Source organism: Peromyscus californicus, unplaced genomic scaffold (genome assembly GCF_007827085.1).
Source record: "Peromyscus californicus insignis strain IS unplaced genomic scaffold, ASM782708v3 Scaffold_1__1_contigs__length_55948999, whole genome shotgun sequence".
NCBI classification, from domain to species: Eukaryota; Metazoa; Chordata; class Mammalia; order Rodentia; family Cricetidae; genus Peromyscus; species Peromyscus californicus.
The window spans coordinates 40,740,712-40,762,644 of record NW_026294492.1 but is presented as its reverse complement, the minus strand read 5'-3'; the positions used below and the strand labels follow the sequence as shown (position 1 = coordinate 40,762,644).

The window sequence follows — 21,933 nt, the reverse complement described above, 5'->3', positions numbered from 1 at the left end:
TTTTAATCCCCTTACCGGCTTCTGCAATGTTCCCAAGCCTTATGTATAGGGGTTGTATGGTAAAATGTGCTCAGTGTTATTAGCTGTCCTTGCGTTATGATCTTCTCAGCAGGTACAGATTGGAAATATCTACAGACACATGTATTTATACACACACATATTCATAAATATAGATGCATGCATACATATTAATTGCATATCCACACAAACATACACATAGACATGTTTTTAGAAACCATGAATTCACACTGCTATCTCTATGCCTACAGCATTGTCTCCTGATTTTCCTCATTCTGTATGCCCATTCATTTTCCTTTAAGCTGAGAATCCTAGCTACCATTTTATTTGTTCAGTCTGATAGTTCATCTAAAATACTTTGAGAATTTATCACTGTAGTCAATAAATAATTTGGATTATTTGTATCTTTTCTTCTTCCTTCCAACCTTTATTCTTTTTTGTCATTATTGATGTTATTGAAGAGCTCAAGAACCCAGCACTTGACCATAGTAAGAATTCAGCCTTGATTTACATAGTCTAAAAAGATTTTCAAATGCAGCACTGAGTATTTAGGACTGAGGATTAAGCACAAAATGCTGTGGTTTTAAAGACTCTAGTGGCCACTTGAAGCCAACATGAATCAGAAAAGTAATAGGGACTTTTATTAAACAGTATATTCTAAACAGGAAGAATTTTAAAGAATAAAGCACTAGAGACCCTTCACACAAGGCCCTGCATTTTTTAACCTACTAAAGGCATAGTAGTTCTACTCACTCTTTGTTGAACATGGAAAGTATATACTCAGGTTGTTCTTGGGAATGTCTGCACCTCGTCTTAGCAATGATGACAGAGATGCAGGTAAGCAGACCCAAGAAGGGAGAGTCTCTAGGGCTTAGGTAGAAAGGGGTTGCACAAACTTCAGGGTATCCCTTAATTGAGAGTCAGTAGGTTTCATTTAATTACTTCTTATAAGTATTCTGTGATTGTGTGCTATGTGTGTATGTTGCTATTTGCCCTCACTGAACATGAGTTTGCCATGTATGCCCTTACTCAAACATGTAAAACAAGCCTCATCATGTTCCTTCTTGACATCATTCCCACATCATTAGTAAATCCTGTGAATTGTATGTATCTATAAAACTGTCCAAGTTCTGCTACTTTATGCTTGTGAAAACCCCCCTAGTTTATTGTAGCCACAAAAGGATAAGTGTTCATGCACCTGTGCATCGCAAGCACACACACACGCACACACGAACACACTCACGAACACATGCATGAACACACACACACACACACACACACACACACACACACACACACACTTCATGTCTTCTGCTTATTTAAAACCCCACTTAGCTAGCTGATAATCAGTTAGGATGCCTTGTGAATGACATGACCCTTAATACCCTTTGAATTTTATATGAACCACCAACTTCACTTGCTCATGGTTTTAACTCATTCAGTACCTAAAGACTATATTCATCTATCTCCTTTCATGGACTCCACCCTTTGATTCATCTTCTACAGAATTTAATATGACTTTCTTTTTAAAATTCTTCAAATTTCAGCTTAAATTTTATCCTAGTCTGTATTTACCAATACAGCGTCCCAGTCATAAAATTCATAGCATGTCTCAGAGTTTTGTTCTCATACATTTAATTAGGTGATCACACATTCTTATATGCCATTCCCCCAATAGACTATGAATTCTCTGAGAACAGGGAGGTATGCATCCCCTCAGCACGTCTTTCACTCCCGCACATAGCACTTCAGATACGTACTGACTGTGCAGTAACTTTTAAGTGAATTATCAAAAGCACAAAAGTCTTAGTGTTTTTAGACCAGGCTGGCCTCTCACTCACAGAGACCTGCCAGCCTTTGCCACCACCACCGAGCTGACTTGGTGTTCTTTCGTTTGTTCTGTGGTTATTCTATGCAGAAAACTAACACAACTCAGAGCAAGGTAAAAATGAAAATTTTAATGGAAAATTCAGCACACATACCAAGATTTCTACAGCAGCGAAACATCCAGGAAACATCCTGAGGCTTTTGTTTCATCTTGAGAATCTGAGAAAGCTGAAGACCCCCACTCTGATTTACTGATTCTAAAATCCACTCATTCAATCTCTGGAAATTAGGAATTTTTTAAACATTATATAAACATAAAAACTTTTTCTATAAAAGCTATAGAAAATAATTCATTGAAGTTTGTGTTGTTTTCTTCTTATTCAACACTGGTGCATATACAACCGTGGGTGTATTACTGATGAAGACTGAACACAAATTCTGAGTGGAAATACCTTTAAAGCCAGCATCAGCCAGTGTGTTGTCAGTGGGTGATTGCTGTCGTTGGCCTCCCTAAGAATGAATGTGTCTCTCAATACTGTCTATCCAACTTCGGGGTCCTTTAAACTTAGACCATGTATTCACTTGTAACATGGTTGCTTCGACACTGTCACTACCTCCTTATAATCTATGATGTCCATAACATCATTTTCAGAAGAAACATTTTTTTCACTGAACTTCTCAATCTTTCTGAACTAAATGCCCTTTCCTTCTTTGTAGCTTCCAAGTTCTTAGCAACGTAAGATATTAATTTCACAAATTAGAAATACATTTTGTTCTGGATATTGTTCTCATTTTTTTGTCTTTGCCAAAAGAACTTTTAACAAGAAGCACAAAAAATTTAGAATTTGGGTAAATTAACTTAAGATTCAAATTTTTTAATACTGAAAAATATTAGTAAATGTCAACATCAATATTAAAGCCTCAGTGATTTTCATAGTCTTTTCATATTCCCTATTCTATATAGCTTATTAATTCAGTGCTGCTCATGTCTCTAGAGCTTCAAGCTTGCAAATTATTAAAGATTGATTTTTGTTGTTACCGAAGAGTTAGAACTCCCACAGAGCAGTATTGAGGTCATCGAACAAAAACTGAAGAGAGAAAGCAAAATGATGTTATAGGAAAAACCGGAATTGCTAAGACGGTAATAGTACTTTACTTCAGTAACATAACCAGAGGCTTCGTAGTGTGTGGAAGGAGAGAGAGCCACCGTCAGGAAAGTGCGGATTCACTTTTCAATATGTAGAGTAGAAACCAAATCAAACCAATGACTAAAAAGAAAATGAAAGAAAGATAACTGAAAAGCCATCTTAGAGAAATGAGGATTCTTAGAGAGTAAAAATTAACCAGAGCACAATTCAGGGGACTTCTTTTGTAATAATGAATTTATAGCCATTAAAGTCAATTGATAACATAAATATTTTGTCTTATATAATCAAATATACCTTTTATATTTTATGTACAGCAGTGTTTTATGATACTATCCAGCATCTTTGCTGTTTTTATTAACCACATGGAAGCTTCTCAGAGTGTTGGTGGGAGCCCACATAGGTAGTTTCAATATTCATTATGCCTAGAAAAATGGTTCAGTGAATTTTCTCAGGGGCTGATTCTGAGATTGGCCCTAATTAATGTTTTCAATAATATCATGGATGATAGCATAGGATGAGCTTAATAAATTTTCCAATTATGCCAAATTGGATAGGGAAACTAGGCAAGAACTTGGTTGGAAGAACTTGATTGCAGTTTAAGTGACCTTTTTGTGTTGCAGCAGAAAATGAAGCATACAATTTAGTTGAGAATAAGAGGCTGGGAATGAGCCAGAAGTGAGGATTCACTCTCATGGATGCTGTGCTTTGCAACTTAGAAACCATGTTCTTATCTTCCTATTTAATTTCAAAGTTACAGGAAGATAGAGTCACTACTCTAAAGGTAATATGGGATTAGTTTGAATGGGGTCGACACAGAAATGTGGCAAGGCCGGGAGAGGTGGGGCTGTGTGGAATAGTCACTGACTATAGCGACAAGGACACGTCCCATTAGGATGTTTGAGATGGTTTCCCGTGGCTGTGTAGACTCACAACACTTGTATTCTCCTCAGAACTGTGAGTGCACTGAGTTAATGCATTGCGCTTGAATGATTATGTAAGATGAAGAATGTGGGGAACATAGTATAGGTCCAGAGATAATCTCTAGAGTAATTGGGGGACTACTGCAAGGAGTGAATCTGGGTATTCACTCCTTGTGTATAGTCCAAAGACTATTTTTACTTTCAAACACATTGTTGTTGTTTTCAAGACAGGATTTCTCTGTGTAGCTTTGGAACCTGTCCTGGAGCTCGCTCTGTACAGCAGGCTGGCCTCAAACTCACAGAAATCCACCTGGCCCTGCCTCCCTAGTACTGGGATTAAAGGTGTGTGCCACCACCGCCTGGTCTTTCAAACACATTATAACTGTTCATTATTACAAAGACTTTCAATAGCTCTTTCCTATTTGTACAGCATATAGAACAATATATAATAAATTTTTTCTGGAAGAAAATAAAGAAAAATATTACATAACTACAAAGATAAGCTGTGTGGATGGCTAATGGATGTGCAGTCATTTAGATAATTCACTATCCCTAACCCCTCTTTCCCTCCTTCTCTCCTCTTCCTTTCTATTCCTTCCATTTTTTTTTACTTTTTATGAAATTGAAAACATGTTAATGATGATTTATTTTTTATATCAAGACAGTTTTTCGATGTAGCTCAGGCTAGCCCAGAACTCAGTATGTAGGTCAAGCTGTCCTCTAAATCATAATCCTCTTCCCTTAACCCTGTAAGTCCTGAGATGACAGAACACCACCACACCCAAGCATGAGGAGAATTTTTATTATAGCTAAACATTATATGGGAATTAAAACCTGGCCTAGGAAACTGTATTATATATGATCACCTTACCCTTAAACAATGCCTAGATATTCTTGCTACAAGCTATACCTAACAAGTAAGTTATCTGCTTTTTATATTTTAAACATATGATATTACTATGTAAATCTGCAGTGTCTTATGGAAATCTGGAAGTGTCTTTCAGATGCACAATATACCAATGTATTATCTTTTCTTTTAGGCCAAATGGCAGGCGACCACACAAGGCTGGAGTTTCATAACATAGAGACTGGCATCATCACAGAACGACGGTATCTTTCTTCTGTCCCCTCCAACTTCATTGGACACCTGCAAAGCCTGACATTTAATGGGATGGCGTACATCGACTTGTGCAAAAATGGCGATATAGATTACTGTGAGCTCAACGCCAGATTTGGCTTCAGGAACATCATTGCCGATCCCGTCACCTTCAAGACCAAATCGAGCTATGTTGCCTTAGCTACATTGCAAGCCTACACGTCTATGCATCTCTTTTTCCAGTTCAAGACCACATCCCTAGATGGACTAATCCTATACAACAGTGGGGATGGAAATGACTTTATTGTGGTTGAATTAGTTAAAGGGTATGTACATGTCAGTTCAATGAAAAGAGGGAAAAATAACTGTGCAAAGGTGAACTTTAATATCCAAAAGTCCATGTGAAACACAGTGTGTGGACTTAATATGGTAGTAGGCAGGAGGGGAAGACAAATGGCTCATTTGTTCAAAACCTTTGTTAGGCATCTTCTGTGAGTATAGAACAATGCAGTTACTTGTATGTACAAAGCATCCTTGTAAGTACAGATCAGTCGTTCATGGTAGGTCTCCTATGACTCTTATACTCCAAATGTGTATTTCCTGAGTTTTGACAGTGCAATTCCAGACAAGTTTTATAGGCCACTCTGTGCTAACTTAAATAGCTAATTCAGCTTATCGGATTAGTTATTTAATGAAACTCTAATTAATTCAAGCTTAGTTCTGTGATGAATAGTTCAGGAAGAATGTATTAATGAAACATTTTGATAATGTGATGACAAATGGACCCGTTTTCATCAATTTGGACATTTATTCCTCTCCTCAGTGAATATTATTATACATTCACTATAGACTAGATAATACGCCAGGCAACACACATAACATACATAAAAACATGTATGTTTCCCTTGCCATCCTTAGATTTCTCCTAACCTTGAACCACATATGCATATCAACATATAGCATGACTGAGTCCAGGTGAATATGAAAGTTCAACAGAAAAACATGATAAGCAGTTTCCTGGGATGATCGTGCGCACATTGTCAGGGACTTGGTAGAACAGAAAGTCAAATGGAACAGGAAGTGGGTATTAGCACTCCGTGTTGACACATGAGACCGTGTCTCCCATAGGAAGAATTACTGTCTGTGTGACTGACCACATGAGAGGGTGATAGAAACGGGGAATTCATAACAAAAGGTGATATTTTCTCCTCTTAGTTTCACATCCAGGCAACTCCATCTCAAGATTCTAGAAGGATGACTGCACCTAAAAGTGTCCATGTATAATGTCTTGTTTACCATCATGGCTCATTCAGAAAGCAATGACTCTCTTTCATTTTCTTTCTAGGTACTTACATTATGTGTTTGACTTGGGAAATGGTGCTAACCTCATCAAAGGGAGCTCAAATAAACCACTCAACGACAATCAGTGGCACAATGTGATGATTTCAAGGGACACCAGCAATCTCCACACTGTAAAAATTGACACGAAAATCACAACGCAAATCACTGCAGGAGCCAGAAACTTAGACCTCAAGAGTAAGTACTGGCTAAGTCACAGTGCACAGCATTCATACATGAGGGGAAAAACACCCTTTGCTCAGGGTACAGGCTCAGGTCTTCTGCAAAGGCTGACAAGAACTTCATTTTTTGCACATGATTAATAATACAACACACAAGTCTCTTTTCTCCCTTTAATGTGTCACGAACATATGTATTTTTAATAACAGTTCAAAAATGCAACACCTAAGAATGCATGCATGATTAAAATTTAAAGAATGGGGGAAATGTGCTCATAATCTTGATATTGTCAAGAAAGGTAGGCACCTGGAAATCTTCAGTTCCGGCAGTTTTCTATCAATGTGGGGTTAATGAAACCAGATGTATATTGAGCTTCTCTTTAGTTTTTTTCCCCTTTAGTTTCCTAGATGCTTTCAGACCCTTCTACCAACAGCTATGAGCCTGGCTTATCCTTTGTAATCAGCAGTGAGTTTCACTTTCTTCACCACCTCCCTGACATACAGGCACACACACATGCACACACGTTCACACATGTACATACACGCATGCTCCTGCTATATCTATCTATCTGTCTATCTATCCATTCATTCATTTATCTATCTATCTATCTATCTATCTATCTATCTATCTATCTATCTATCTATCTATCTATTCATCTATCTATCTATCTGTCTATCGTCTGTCTGTCTCTCTCTCTCACTCTCTTTCTCTCTCTCTCTCTCTCTCTCTCTCTCTTTCTCTCTCTCTCTCTCTCTCTCTCTCTCTCTCTCTCTCTCTCTCTCTCACACACACACACACACACACACACACACACACACACACACACAGGAATGCTGCTTTCATGAGCTGTTGAGAAAGTCTTAGCTGACATTTTCTTACTTTATTGAGACTTAATTTTTCAAATGCTTAGAAGATATGCTAAAAATAGGAGAAAATAATATTAGATCCTATTTGAATGGGTCTTTGTGATTCACTGAGAACCATAGCCACATATCCCATCATAATGATCAGGACAAGAAGCATTGGAGAAGGTTCCATTAGCCTTTTACTCTGAGTATCGGAGAGCTGAGGCTTGAATGTCTCAACCAGGGATAGGACAGCTCCTGGAGGAGCAGAGAGTAAACCCAGAGCTCAGCACATCCCCCTGTCTCCCCCCTGCTCTGTCCTGATGCATGGCAAAGCCCCTCAGATATCATTCAGGCATATTTTGCTTTAAAAGGCTGCTCATGTATAATGATGGGATCTCTTCCTTGGATTCAGGAAGTAACTACATTGGGGAGTTACAGGACCAGAAAGGGGACAATCCAACAGCAGTTCTTCTAGAGAAAAAAAATGCAACTTCTAAACAAAGTGAAAGAAGAAAATGCTTCATTTTGTGTAATTGTAGAACATATTTACAATGCTGGTTCCTCATTTGTCACTCATAAAATATGGCACAGTGGTTGTCTCCCTTAACTTCAAAGGTCTCCCATTTGCTTCAAATCTAATAGCTTAGCTGAAACCTGACAGGAAATTCAAAGAAGTGCAGCTTCCCAGGCCCTGCTGCTCCTCTGTCTTCTCTGTGATAAAAGTGACTGGAGCGTCTGGTTTCTATGCAGAGGGTGTCCCCAGTGTGCATGGTGGACTCGGGTGGTCATCTTCAAGGGAAGAGGGGGATTGTGAAGGACACTGGCCAGGCCAGCCACAGCTGAATAAAACAGTGCCTTGTTTATGTCAGAGAGATCACAGGGCACATACGTGCCTGGTACCAGAGACCTCAGAGGCCATGTCTGAAATTCAAATGACTAGAAGCATATGTTTCACCACTACTGGAAGCATTCAATACTCACAGCCCTAGGTGGTGAGCGATGAAATCCAGTTGGCTGTGTCTCTTCAGATGCTCAGGGCACCATCTCTTAAAAGCAAATATTTGCTTCTTATCTATTAAAATGGATGCGAGCATACAAGGAGGTTGTAGTGGGGTTCTTTCTGATGGGGGGTGCGTGCCATAAAGGTAGCTTTGCAAACCTTAGAAACATTTTCTTGAAACACGGACTGCTTTTTAATACTGATTTTAAGAAAAGCACATCCCATAATAAAAAAAATTACTAAAACCATGAATTACATGGAGAGTGGACAAATTCAGACGTTAAGTCTGGTACTCTTGACTAAATACATGGTGTTTTGGCTTGGATTGGTTTGATCTGGTTTTTGATTTTCTGAGACAGGGTTTCTCTGTGTAACAGCCCTAGCTGTCCTGAAGCTCCCTTTGTTGTCATGTTTTAAAAAGCCAAAACTTGCCAGGCGGTGTGGCACACGCCTTTAATCCCAGCACTTAGGAGGCAGGGGCAGGCACATCTCTTTGAGTTTGAGGCCAGCCTGGTCTACAGGACAGCCAAGGCTGTTGGACACAGAGAAACTCTATCTCAAAACAAAACCAAAACCAAACAAAAACAAGAACAACGAAAACTCAGTTTAAGTTAGAGGTTAATCTCCCAGATGAATAATTAGTTTTGTGTGTGTTTGTTTGAATGTGTGTGTGTGTGTGTGTGTTTGAGTGTGTGTGTGTGTGTGTGTGTGTGTGTGTGTGTGTGTGTGTGTGTGTGTATAGGCACACACCTGTGCTTTGTGTAGTGTATGGGTGCTGGTGTGGACCCTGGAGGAGGATCTTGGATGTCTTGCCCTATCACTCTCTACCATATTCCTTTGAGCCAGAGTCTCTCACTGAGCCGGGGAGCCCCAGCCATATTCCTGTTTTGCCCCTGCCTTTCTCCGCATTGGGTAGCAGGCACATGCATGGATGGGAAGGCTTTTTGTGTGGATTTTGGGTACTGCACATCTCATGCATGTGTATGAAGCACTCTTACTTACAGATCCATCTCTCAGGCTGTGCAAATGAGATTCTTTACCAATATATTTTGTGAAGCCGCTGTGCTTCCAGGCCGCTTAGATCGGGTCACAAAATGAGAACTAGTCCCTAGTGGAAACTAGGCTGAAGTTTCCACTTGTGAGTGGATGTGTGACTTCTAATTGGAATGATAACCCCAAGAATCTTAATGGAGAGAGAGGATAACAGTGTCCTTCCATGAAAAGTTACCCTCCTAAGAAACATACTGAGTCTGAGCACTCACATGCAGGACGTAGCAGAGAGGGGAACTATGGCCCACATGTGGGTACCGAAAGTGGGGTGAGCCGGAAGTCGATGAAGCCATGTTAAGGGATGCTTGAAGCACAAGTGGAAACCACCGGGCGCTGTTTCTCCTTCCCTCCTGGGCACCCGTGAGGTCTTAGGGTAGGTTCTGCATGTGAGCCTGCAGGACGTCACGCCCTGAACTGACCATGCATGCCAGTCATGTAGAATGGAGCCTCTCGAGCATGCAAGAAAAATCCCCTTATCTAAGTCAGTGGTTTTATTTGGGGTTTGTTTTCGATGAGACTCATCTTTGAGAATTAAATTTATTCTGATTTATCCAAATCCTCTTCAAATCTTTACTTCTCTAAACGAGACCAGTCTGCTTAACTACACCACACACACGCCTTTGGTAGTTCCTAAAGTGCAGAATCCCATATCCTTCTCAGTCTAGCTCACTGGGGATGCCCCGGGAAACACCCAGTGTCCAGTGAGAGGTCCTCACTACTTGTTGTGCATTAGCATCCTGAAACAAGGCACCGTTTATGTTAAACTAAAGGTTTAACTAACCTTGTAAGGTTTTGTGTGTGTGTGGAGGTCCGTCCTCATCTGAAGTCACTTGGCTGAATCAGATTGTTGGCACTTTCACTTACACGGCTCTACCTGAAAGGCACACCAGAGGGCAGCATAGTGCCATGCACTGTGTTCCAGGATGTTGGGGCGGGGGATTAACTCACTCCATTCGCGCTGGGAAACAGAACCGCTTTGTTTCCAGAATCTAAAATGCCATATTTAGCCTTCACAGTAGTGCACGCTTTTGTCCGTGACTGTGTTTCATCTTGTAGATGTAGAGATGTGAAACCCAGGCCTCTCTCGTCCCCACCTCGACTCAGGTGGAAATAGTCACAAACGAGCCTCAATCTAAGGATCCTTCCAGAAGAGAACTCCATGCTGATGACCTTGTTCAAATAATCTTTCCTGACACTGCCCAAGTCTCGCGGGTGTATGCCTCTCCCTGCTGATACAGTTTTGTTTTCATCTTTATTCCCAGCTGCTGGTGTCTATTCCCTTCAGCTATTATGTGCAAGCTGCAACCCACAATGAAAGGGTCCGCCTTCACTTGCTCTGGATCGATTCTGTAATATGTCTCTGTTCATTTTGGAACTTTAGAGGCCCAGCCTCTTTAGTGAGATAATGTAATCCCTCCTTATGCGTCTCTTGTCCTAATTTGCCAATTGGTTTGTAAAAGTATATGGGAAAGAGCTGATTTTTGTTGAGTCCCTGTTAAATACTCAGTAGATTTAAATGAGGTTATTGTATGTAATCCTTATGAGTGTCCAGGAATTTGAATTGAGGTCAGTCTTGCTTATTCATTTATCTAGTTCAAGAATAAAAATAGAAAAGACGACTAGTTTTGGGTCTCCATCTTTCATAGATGCCCTTCTTTAAATGCTAAATTAATCTGTCAGCAAATTGAGGCACGTTTGAATTTGATTGGGGCCGACCATGCTACTGGGTGCGTAGCAGAGTGCCCTCCTGTGGCCACATAGCAAAATTACATCACTAACTCACGAGCCGCATCTAGGTCAGGCAGGTGGTGAGCTCTTTGTCCCTTCCTCCTCCTTTATCTCCTCTCACAAATCCCAAATTATTTCCCTCTTGAGGGTGTCCCGTTCCTCCTCATCTCTTCTAAGCATTTTTTATATCCCCATTCAAATTTCAGCCTGAAGGTAGCTAGCTGCCTGCTAGCTGCCCGAGCCCCCAACCAGAAACAGCCAGGAATTTCCACTGCAACAGGTTCCATCTCTAAGGAAGGATGTGTGTACATCCGAAGTTTGCCCCTTTCTGTTATAACTGAATTGGCCTGTTACCCAATGGCCCTCATTCTCTGGGCCTGAATATAAGGCATATCAGTCCGTTTTCTACCTTTCCCCGTTACACTTGCAAAGCATTGACTGAGGGATGTTAATTCCAAAGTGTTGGTCATGTTTAAACATGCCTGAGCTTTGTTGTTCAGCACAGGTGGCTTCTGGTAGACCGTTTGTCTTGCCTAGATTAATTTGCTCAAATTGCAACTGTTCAGAGAAGAATTTGACTTTGAACCTAGCCTTACAGCCGGATGTGACATCGACAGCGGAAGAGATGTCCAATGGTCCTCTTCTCGTCTTGTTTATAATGTTGTGAGATTTACTAACCTTTTCTTAGTTTAAGGGAAGTCATTTTAAGAATCTATTGGGAAGTTAGAGAGACAAGAAACCTTTTCAGTGGCTAACAATGAGGCCCTCTCAGAGGGTAAGAAGGTTGTTCTAATTGCTGCAGTAGTATCTCCAGGAGACCTGGTGTCCCTGGCACCTGCTCCCTCCTCCCTGGTTCCTAAGGTGTTATCCTACCAACCCATCCCATAATATCATCATGCCTTTGAGACCCTCCTTCTACCCTGCCTGCTGGCACTGCCCCACAGATAACATCTCATTACTGGCAGTCGTTCATCCTTAGTACTCCCTCCTTATCATACTCCCCAGTGAGCTGACCTGTCGCCATGCGTGCTAGACTGGAGCAGCTGTTTTCCCAGCTGCAGTGGCTGGACGCACCTCTTTACAAATTGTCAATAAATACAATTAGATTTTCATGGCATGCAGTATGAACCTCCTGAGTAAGACGCTGTGTTCCTAAGAGTCTCTGCGTCTCAGAAGGAAGCAGGGCATTTTGCTGGTGGAGAAGGGCGTTGGACATCATACAGAAGCTGGGGAGTTGAGAATGAAAGTGTTTAGCAGGACAGTGGAGTTAGCAGTACACTTTAGAAGGATCATTCAGGGGCTGGAGAGATGGCTGGGTAGTTAAGAGCACTGGCTGCTCTTTTAGAGGTCCCAGGTTCAATTCCCAGCAACCATGTGGTGGCTCACAACCATCTGTAATGGGATCTGATTCCCTCTTCTGGTATGGATGAAAATTAGGCACTCATATACATAAAATAAAATAAACAAATAATTTTTTTTTGTTTTTTGTTTTTGGCTTTTGGTTTTTCGAGACAGGGTTTCTCTGTGTAGCTTTTCGCCTTTCCTGGAACTCACTTGGTAGCCCAGGCTGGCCTCGAACTCACAGAGATCCACCTGCCTCTGCCTCCCAAGTGCTGGGATTAAAGGCGTATGCCACCACCACCCGGTACAAATAAGTATTTTTTTAAAAAAGAATGATCGTTCAGTTTCAGTGCTGATGATGGGCGAAGCTCAATGGGGAAAGGGGCCACTTTGGAGGCAATCACTACAGCACAGAACAGAGACAATAAGCCTGTGCGTCTGTCAAGGTAATACTTGACATTTTTGCTATTCCTTTTCCCACGCAAGTGTTATAGCATGGTTACTTGAAAGACAATTAGAAATGTGAAACCATTGTTTCTTTTTAATGACTCCATTCAATTCCCAGGCTTTGCAGAAATCTACCCAAATCTATTCTCTTGACTATAAAATCTCTGACAGTTTGTTTTAATCCACTCTCATCCCCCCACCTTTAGGAAGAGATCCTTGCCTTAGCATGCACAGTTCCCTGTGGCTGCCTGTCTAATATTCACTATGAATGTTTTTCTTCTGACCGTGGATAAGCTTCAGGTCAGATTCCACTATTGTGGCTTAAATGTCTGTATCCTGTTCTGACAACCCTGGATTGTTGAAATCCATCATCCTTTGCACTCACTTTGGAATCTTTGCTGCATTAGGCAGAGTTATCCTGCATTAGCTTATTCAATGTCTTCCAACTCAGAGACTTCCCTTCCCATCATTGGGAACACAGGAACTTGAGTATCACTAAGATCTCACCTGTTCCTAGACAGATGTGTTCCAGAGAACTGACATACTCAGCCATTTGTCTAGTTAAAATGTTCTCCAGATCCAGCCTTCTACTTTCTGATTCTTCACTGTGAAACAATCAAGGTTTTATTTATTTTATATATGTGTGTGTGCTTACACACATTGATGTATGTGTGCTACATGCATACCTCCTACATAGAGAAGACAGAGGAGGAAGTCAGGTCCCAGTGTCAGAAGAGGTCATTGGATCCCCAGGAAGTGGAGTTACTAATGGTTGTCAACCACCATGTGCATAGAAACCAAATCCAGGTCAACAAGTATTCTTAACCCCTGGACCATCTCTCCTGACCCCCTAATTTAGCATTTTCACTTGGGCCAGGGAAAACAACTTTTATTGTTCCTATCAGCCTCAAGTAACTGCTACTGACAGCCTGGAACAGAACATTGAAAAGAAATCTGAGAAACATTTGTGGATTTACTAAGAGAGTATGGGAGTGGTAAAGTCAAGTGTAAGATGGAGATGAATCTTCGGTAGCCACATATTGCATTTGAGTTTCTGGCATAGTTCTAAGGCCTTGACCCTTTCAGTTCTGGATGAACCATATCTAGCTGCTTATTTCTACTCACAGAACAGATTCTGAGCTCTGATACCCACAAGCCCTGGCTAATGTGCTTAGAACAATTGCAGACCTGCTCATGTAGTCCTACATCAAAGAAGCAGCTCCCCTGAAACCTCCCCCAGCATAGTCCCTCCCTGAAAGTGGAACCCAGGGTTCTCGTGCCTTTTGGAACAAAGTCTGGGTTTACCATGCCCCCAAAGAGACAGCAGGACAGCTGAGACTTGTGGTGGCATATGTCTACCAGACTGGACTGGCCAATCACTGCAGGGTCTCAGAGTTGAGGGCTGAAGAGTGGGGTGTACGCAAGTTATCAGCCTCAGCTGGAGATCAGCCTTCAATTCTCTCTGCTCTTCAGATGACGCCAAGAGAGAAAGGAGTCATCTTCTTAGATCTTGGGTTTTCATTGGTAAGAGCTTCTATGTCATTGGGAAAGCGAGTGTGATAACAGGTCCTCATTTGGGAGTAGTGTTCACGCACATTGACCTTTCTCCTTTTATGGAAACAAAGATCTTTGTGATTAAGCTGCATAAACCGACTCATATTATATTATGAAAACAAAAGGAAGAAATGATAGAGAGAAGGAAAAGAGAGAGGTGGGAGCAGGGGTGGGAGGGTGGAGACCGACTCTTGGTAGATGCAGTGTCTGCTTCTCTGCGTGTCCGTGAGGAATACACTAGACTCCCCTCCTTTCCCTCCTCCATGTTGTCTTTTTCTACTTTCAGAACTTTAGTAAGTAAGCAGGAAGCCCAAGCTCCTGTCAAATAGACACTCAAGACTCACCTAGGGTTAGGATCCTAGACCTAAATTCTTGAAAAACAGATTTAACTAGAACATATGTCCTCTCTGGGACCAGGAACAGGGATGAGGGTTAAGATCATAGTGTAAAATTATGCATCTACTGAATTTGGTTGAAGGTGTATTTGAGTTGGCTATGCAGGGCAAAAGAAAAAGCATCAAAGTGTCCCCAAAAGTGATCTTTAACTTTCTGTATAGGAATTGAGGGGCAGGATTTGCCCATCTCTTGAGGCTAGTATGAGGACAAGGTACAAATTCGTGAAGGTGGTGAGAATATGGAAATCAAGTGGCACTAAAATATTTGTACGACAAAGACTAAGTAAGTAGAGTAAGTAGAACTACATTGAATGAGTAGAACTACATTGAGTGAGTAGAACTGCCTTGAGTGAGTAGAACTGCCTTGAGTGTGTAGAACTGCCTTGAGTGAGCAGAACTACATTGAGTGAGTAGAACTACATTGAGTGTGTAGAACTGCCTTGAGTGAGTAGAACTACATTGAGTGAGTAGAACTACAACGTTGAATATGTTGCACTGGATCAGTGATTACAAAGCCCAAAACTCACAAGGGACCTAGACTATTGCCCTCATTGGAACTGTGAGGATTCAAACCAGACTCCCGTAGTTCTGTTAAACAACAGACAGGCCCCAGCTGGTACCTGGATAACACTACGCTTGTTCACTATATGTTTCCCACAAAGGGGGGACTTTTAAGGAGTTCTCTCACTTAGGTTGGTTTAGCCGTAAAGCAAGTCCATCTTTTATTAGGATGCAGAAGATTCTAGAGTCTATTCACCACTTCAGAAAACTCAAGTCTTTAATACAGTAACAGGCTGGAAAGTTGGGGGAGACTTGGTAGGAAGTACTCCTGCAAAAGTGCTCCAAAGCCATTTTTGCAACCTCTCCTCACGTAGGAAACACAGGTGTCATGGCCCTGGAGTGCTGATGGCCCTTTGCTTTCTTGTGCTGGACTGGGCTTCTAGTACAGCTTAGGAGCTGTGCTAAGATATCAGGCTTTGTCATTAATGCCGCATGCGTGTGGTGGTTGTGTGTTTCTATTTTAAAATTATCCTTTTCTTGGCTTTTTTGTTGTTGTTGTTTTTTGTTTTTCGAGACAGGGTTTCTCTGTGTAGTTTTGTGCCTTTTTTTCTTGGCTTTTTAATCAATTGCTTTTTTAAAAAAATTAAACATAAGAAGCCATGTCACATTACAACTAAGGACATGTTTTGTTGTCAGATGCTCTTTGTTGAAGTAGCCTTTGCGATGTTCAATATGTGTCTATGGTGAAGCAGGCCACATGACTTTCAGCATCTACCATCTTCCCTGTACTAAGTGTGAGCTGAGCGATTTACATGTGTTCTTAAATGTGCTTACACATGTTAATTATCATGTAAACTTGCTGAAGATGTAGTACTTAGGTTCATATTGGAGGCGAACAAAGTAAGGCCTAGAGAAGTTAAATATTATACTAAGACAATGAAGGCAGTGATATAAATACCAATGACTATTACTCTCTGAAAGCTCATTAGATTCCATGTGCTGATAAATATTTACAAGTGAATATCTTACTTATTTCTTACCAAAGTAATAAAGTAATCCAGTGTACTCTTTGATAATTTATGGCGCTTGTAAGGCTCCCTCAACTATAACAAGTACTTGTTATTTGTTGACCAACTTCCATTATTGTTTTTACCCAGGCCAACCTATCTGGACTTGTTAGTTTCTTAGTTGCTAAGATACCAGCAATTAACAATTCTAGCTCATCTGTAGGAGGTTTCTTCTCCCTCTCCAACCCTCAGTCCCAAGTTACTTCTCCTCATTCATCCAACACACACACTCCTTTGATGTCCTTTGATGTTCAGAAACTGCAGACGCTATAAGTGTCTGTACTAATGTGCTGTTTCTATGACATCACAGACCATTGCATTTATAAATTCAGCAGGTGTGGTTTCATCTGTTTTTGAAAAACTTGATGGCCCATGACACAATCATTTGATTTTTGCTGGGACATAAATGTGAATCACGGACAACAGCAGGATGATATACAAAGTCGTCTTCATGAAACAAACTCCTCGCTTAGATCTGCTTAATAGATAATTATAAATAAAAAACTACTAATAATAAATTACCGACATCACTGTAATTCTAGTATTGCTGTCATTTATTGAAGGCTTGAGTGTCAAGATTCAAGTTCAGGGTTTGTATGTAAAATATTGTGTCAACTTGGCAAGATGATCTAATATAATCAAGCCACAATGCTACTTTTTTACCTCAAGCCATCTCTTCAAATTGTGCAGTGTGGAGGTATTTGCACTATGCACAGGCCCACAGAGTATATTTGGGTTCTCTTATAAAATCATCTTTAATGCAAACATGTAAGTAGTGTTGGCTGAGGGGGGAGATCTCAGCAGTTAAGAGCATGGGCTGCTTTTGTAGAAGACTCAAATGTGCTTCCCGGAACCCACATGGGGTCTATCCCTCATAACTGCTTGTAATTCCAGCTATGTGAGTGATGAGCAGGTGCCCACACACAGGCATACACACACATGTTCTAAAAAGTTTTTAAACTAAGTAAAAGTTATTCATCAAATCTCAGAAATGAAAACTTGATTGTGGCCACAAGGGCAGGAGAAAGGCAGCATAGTCAAACATCTGCCATTTCCTACTCTTGTTCTAGTGTAATTGATGACTGAGGACAAATCTGAGTTCAGACTCTAGGTCCAACAGATACGTCATCCTCATTCTTTAGTGATACTCTCCTGTGTTCATCTAAGATGTCTCTGCGTGAGTTCCGACTGTAACCCTTATGATATGCGTGTTCACCCAAGCAGACTCAACATTGCTCTGTCTCCAGATGGGCCAGCTGGTTTCTTTTATGCCCTCTTATCTCAATATTTCCATGCACATTTTCACTCATCACTCCTAGAAATGTATTCATTTCTGATGCTCACATTTCTGTTTAGCTGCCACGGGTTACTTCATGTTTTCTCAGTGTAATCCTTCCCAGTTCTGCCCCTCCACACAGCAATGAACACAAAGCAGTGTTTATGGCCAGGGACCAAAGGGGGCTGTCTCCCTATACTGGGAGAGCAGTACATACTCACTGTATGACAGAGACCACTTCACATCATAGTCTTTCAGAATTTATTGTTTTGTTTTATCTGTATGGGTGTTTTACCTGCATGTGTGTATGTCTAGGCAGCACATGAATGCCTGTATCTTCAAAGGCCAAAAGACTGCATCAGATGCCCTGGGACTGCAGCTACTGACAGTTGTGAACCACTGTATCAGTGCTGGGAACGAAATGTAAGTCCTCTGTGAGAGCACCCAGTACTCTTAACCAGCTCTTAACCAGTGCTGAGCTATCTGTCCAGCTCCTCCAAACACAGTTTATAAGTCATTTAGTGATCCATGCATGAAATCAGTACTCTGGAAGATAATATGTTCTAGGGCAATCTGCTCTACACATTCAGTGAAAAGTGATTATTTTAATTTTTAAGAGTATCATGTGATAAATCGAAACATTGTCTTTCAACATAAAAACCTTCAAACATGCACATCACCACTTCCTTAGTTACTGATGAAAATTTCATTTCTGGTCATCAAGTAGGAAATGAATACTTTGACTTCCTTCCCCACCCTTCCATCTTACATAGAATGCATGTATTGAGTCTCTTGCCTTAGCTTCTGAAATCCTCCTGATGTACTACAGCAAAAATTTGACTTGTTCTGTATCCATTCTATGTGTTCCATAGTAGGCTAGCATTTTCAGATACTTAAAAGCAGGGCCAGCAAACATAAAGCCTGGGGTTGGATGATTAGGGGTTGACTTGTCAATCAGTCATTTGCTGGTTTACCAGGCCATTTTCTTGCTCCTTAACTGTTACAGCCTTCCACTTCCCTTAGCCTTCAGAGTAAATTTTTTATCTCCAAGGCTTTTAGGATGAATCCTTTACCATACATTTCGTGTATTGAACAAGTAAAGCACTTGGAGAGATACTCTAGCACACAGCATGATCTGATGATATACTGAAAATATTCTATCTTTCACCATGGAAGAAATTCCTTTTTAATCAAAAAATACAAAAATAATCTAATGCTTAAGGAAAAAAAATATTTTATTTCACTCTGTAAATCTCATATTTTAGAAGCCCTTTGGCAATGCTTGTAAACCATATGTACGACTTTACCAGTGTTCTATACTGCTGTGTTATTTCAAACTGTAGTCTCTTTTTTGATTGTATTAAGTAGGCCATCATTATAGAGAATAGAAGTTCTCATTAGCTTAAAACAGCAGGAGTTCCACCCACCCTCTCAAAATAAATTTTTATTGACTTTGAGATGAAAAAAAATAATTTATTTAAAGTAAAAGATTGTTTTAAAGTCAAAGTATTATATAGAACAACATAAAAATTTCAGGGAAACAACAGATTTGTATAGATTCTGTAACTGACCTCATTTATATAAGTCTTCATTCATTACCAGAAGTCGTTTTCAATGCTACTTTTTCTTCTTCTATCATTCTGAGTATTTTTAGTAAAAATAGTAAAGAAAGAAGTAGCCTTGGAGTCAGGGGACCCAGGTGTGAGCAAGCCTCATTCTTCTGATGTTGGAAGTACTGTGCCGACCCAATGAATCCCTCTTTCTGATGATGATGGCTTACTTGTGAGGTCTAGATAATAGTAACATATGGGTGCTCTGAGGATGCTTGGAGAAGTCAAAGTGAAAATCCCACACTAAGTGAAAATGCATACGCAGATCCTAACAGTCTATGTGGCCTTCACAAACCCATCTGCAGTTCAAGTGGGTATCACACACAAGAGGAGAAGGAAAACATGGGAGACAGAAGTGTCCACTGTGGAGGGCATTGATCCCAGGCATGGAGGCTTGCTGCCATTTGGTTGGGGACAAAAGGAAAACAGGGGGAAAAATTTCTACCTGGCCTTCTCCTAAAAAGCCAAATGTCAAATTTAAATTGTAAAACCATAGAATGAAGTTAGCTTGACGTGGATTTATTTGCCTGAACTCACACCCCATCTGCCAGTGTTACTGGCGTAGAGTAGATTTAAAAGAAGATGGATTACTTCAGGCCTCTCCATAGCCATTTCCTTTTATTATTCTCCATTTAGCATGCCCACCAGATTTTCCACAGTCTGTTGGCCAAACACATAAACAAAATCTGTCTTCATGTTATACGGCTCTGAATCCTCCTTTAAAAACAAAAATTCTTCTATAGGTAATTTTTTTCCCTCAAAATTTCAGCTGGAAAACAAATGTCAGATTGGAAACCATTTTCTGAGTCTTTCCACAAAATAGGGAGAATATTGACTCTCGAAGACTGGCTATAGGAACGCAATGTGTTGGGGTCTGGGGTCTGAACTCAAACCTTGGTGTATTGCCCACCCTTTGCATGGAGGTATTAGTATTAAGGCATGGCAGGGATAGCTTCTGACTTTTCCTCTGTGAGCAGCAGTTGAGAAGCGGCCTTTGCATCCAAACATCTATGCTAGTATCATAAGGATGTCTACCACTTCTCAGGAGTCTGATACCAAGAAGTTACAATTATGGCAGGAAATTCACTGGTTTTTCTTCTGAGATTTCTGAGCTTGCAAATGCGTCTCTCTCTGTGTCCTGAGATTCTGTTAGCTTGATGGGGCTCCACTAATACCATGGTGACTTTTCTCAGTCGACTGTGACTTTCCAAATTTTCCTGTCCTTTGGCCTTTGGCGTGCACACTGTAAGCCAGGGTGGATTAACCGAAATCACTGTAGTTTCACGAGACTGGACTTTCAGCGTGATTCCCCTGTTTTCTAGCCTTGTCCTGAACCCCAGGACCTTAGCAGCTTCTATCGCATGTGTTCGTGATGACCTTTGCTCACTGGTAGCTCACTAGGTAGAGACAAATAAAACAGTGCTTACACAAGTGCTTTTAAACCTTAGTGCATTTCACTGATGCCAGTTATTGTGATAATGATAAAGTCTGACCTTTCTTCCCCTTCTTTTCTGGTGCTGGAGATTGATTCCAGGGTCTGGTGAATACTAGGCAAGCTCTCTCTCTCACCGTGTTGTGACCCAGCCTTCTTTGACCCAACCCCAAACCCGAACTTTGATCATTGCGGTGCCTCAAGAAGCAAGGAGGCCCTTGTTCACCCAGACGTGGTTCTTGGGTTTAAATTCAGTGGCCTCTGCTTTTAGGAAATTTATAGATGCTGCTGCTGCTGCTGTTGTCTGTTCTCTAGCTGAAGCACTATGCTGTTGTACTTGGGAGGAAAGTGTCGGGTGGGTCAGAACCCCTGGAACCAGCGAAGTAGCCATGAAAAGGGATTTTCGTTAGAGAAGGTCTCTGTTCCTAGCCGTCATTGGGTGGTGGCTCAGAAACAAGCCGGAGTGAAGGAAGACACACGAAAACAGGCGTGAAGTGCAGATGGGCGTTATTGAACTTACTGGGGCAGAGACGGGGTCCACAACCACCGCTAGCTTGGCTGTATTCTACGTGCAAGTAAATGTGTCCTTCACTCGATGATAACAGCAGGACCACAGGATCGATGGGTCGGTAAAGAGTGAAAAGTGTGCACAATGTAATCTGTGATATGGAGGCTGCGTGAGTGAGGCTATGCTTGTATGTGACGTAGCACAGGGTGTAACTGGACATGCAGACAGCTTAGGTAGAGGGTCAGGCTAGGATCAGACTGGTTCCCACAGGGTTCCACACCTACTGTATCTTCAGAAGAAGATGAAGATATGGATCCTCATTATCACTCACTGATACCTCAAACTGCTTCAGTATTAACTCATCTCTGTACCTCTCATTACAAATAAATGCAGTGTATGTTAACTAAAACCACTCACGGATTACTCTACAAATCACTCTATCAAAGAGAACACAGTGTCACGGCACTACATTCTCCTGATGGGCTTTCCAGCTTAATCCCTGTGTTCAGTAACAAGAGCAGTGGAAGAGATATCCTCTTGATTACCTTTACTCCAGGATTCTCAGAGGAAGGGAAGCAGACACATATGAATGCTCTATCAATACAACTTCCACTATGCTTTCTTGTTTGGATGATTCTTTATTGAATCT

At 41.0% G+C, this 21,933-nt stretch overlaps 1 protein-coding gene across 32 annotated transcripts in view; it reads left to right on the top strand.

The window, feature by feature from the left end:
- Positions 1-21,933, top strand: part of Nrxn1 (neurexin 1) — a 1,064,135-nt gene that overhangs the window by 497,306 nt on the left and 544,896 nt on the right. For all 32 annotated transcript variants that reach the window (XM_052746549.1, XM_052746545.1, XM_052746543.1 and 29 more), the window contains 2 exons: positions 4,954-5,335; positions 6,355-6,545. In XM_052746549.1, the coding sequence (XP_052602509.1) occupies positions 4,954-5,335; positions 6,355-6,545 (573 nt within the window). The remainder of the gene's footprint in view (positions 1-4,953; positions 5,336-6,354; positions 6,546-21,933) is intronic.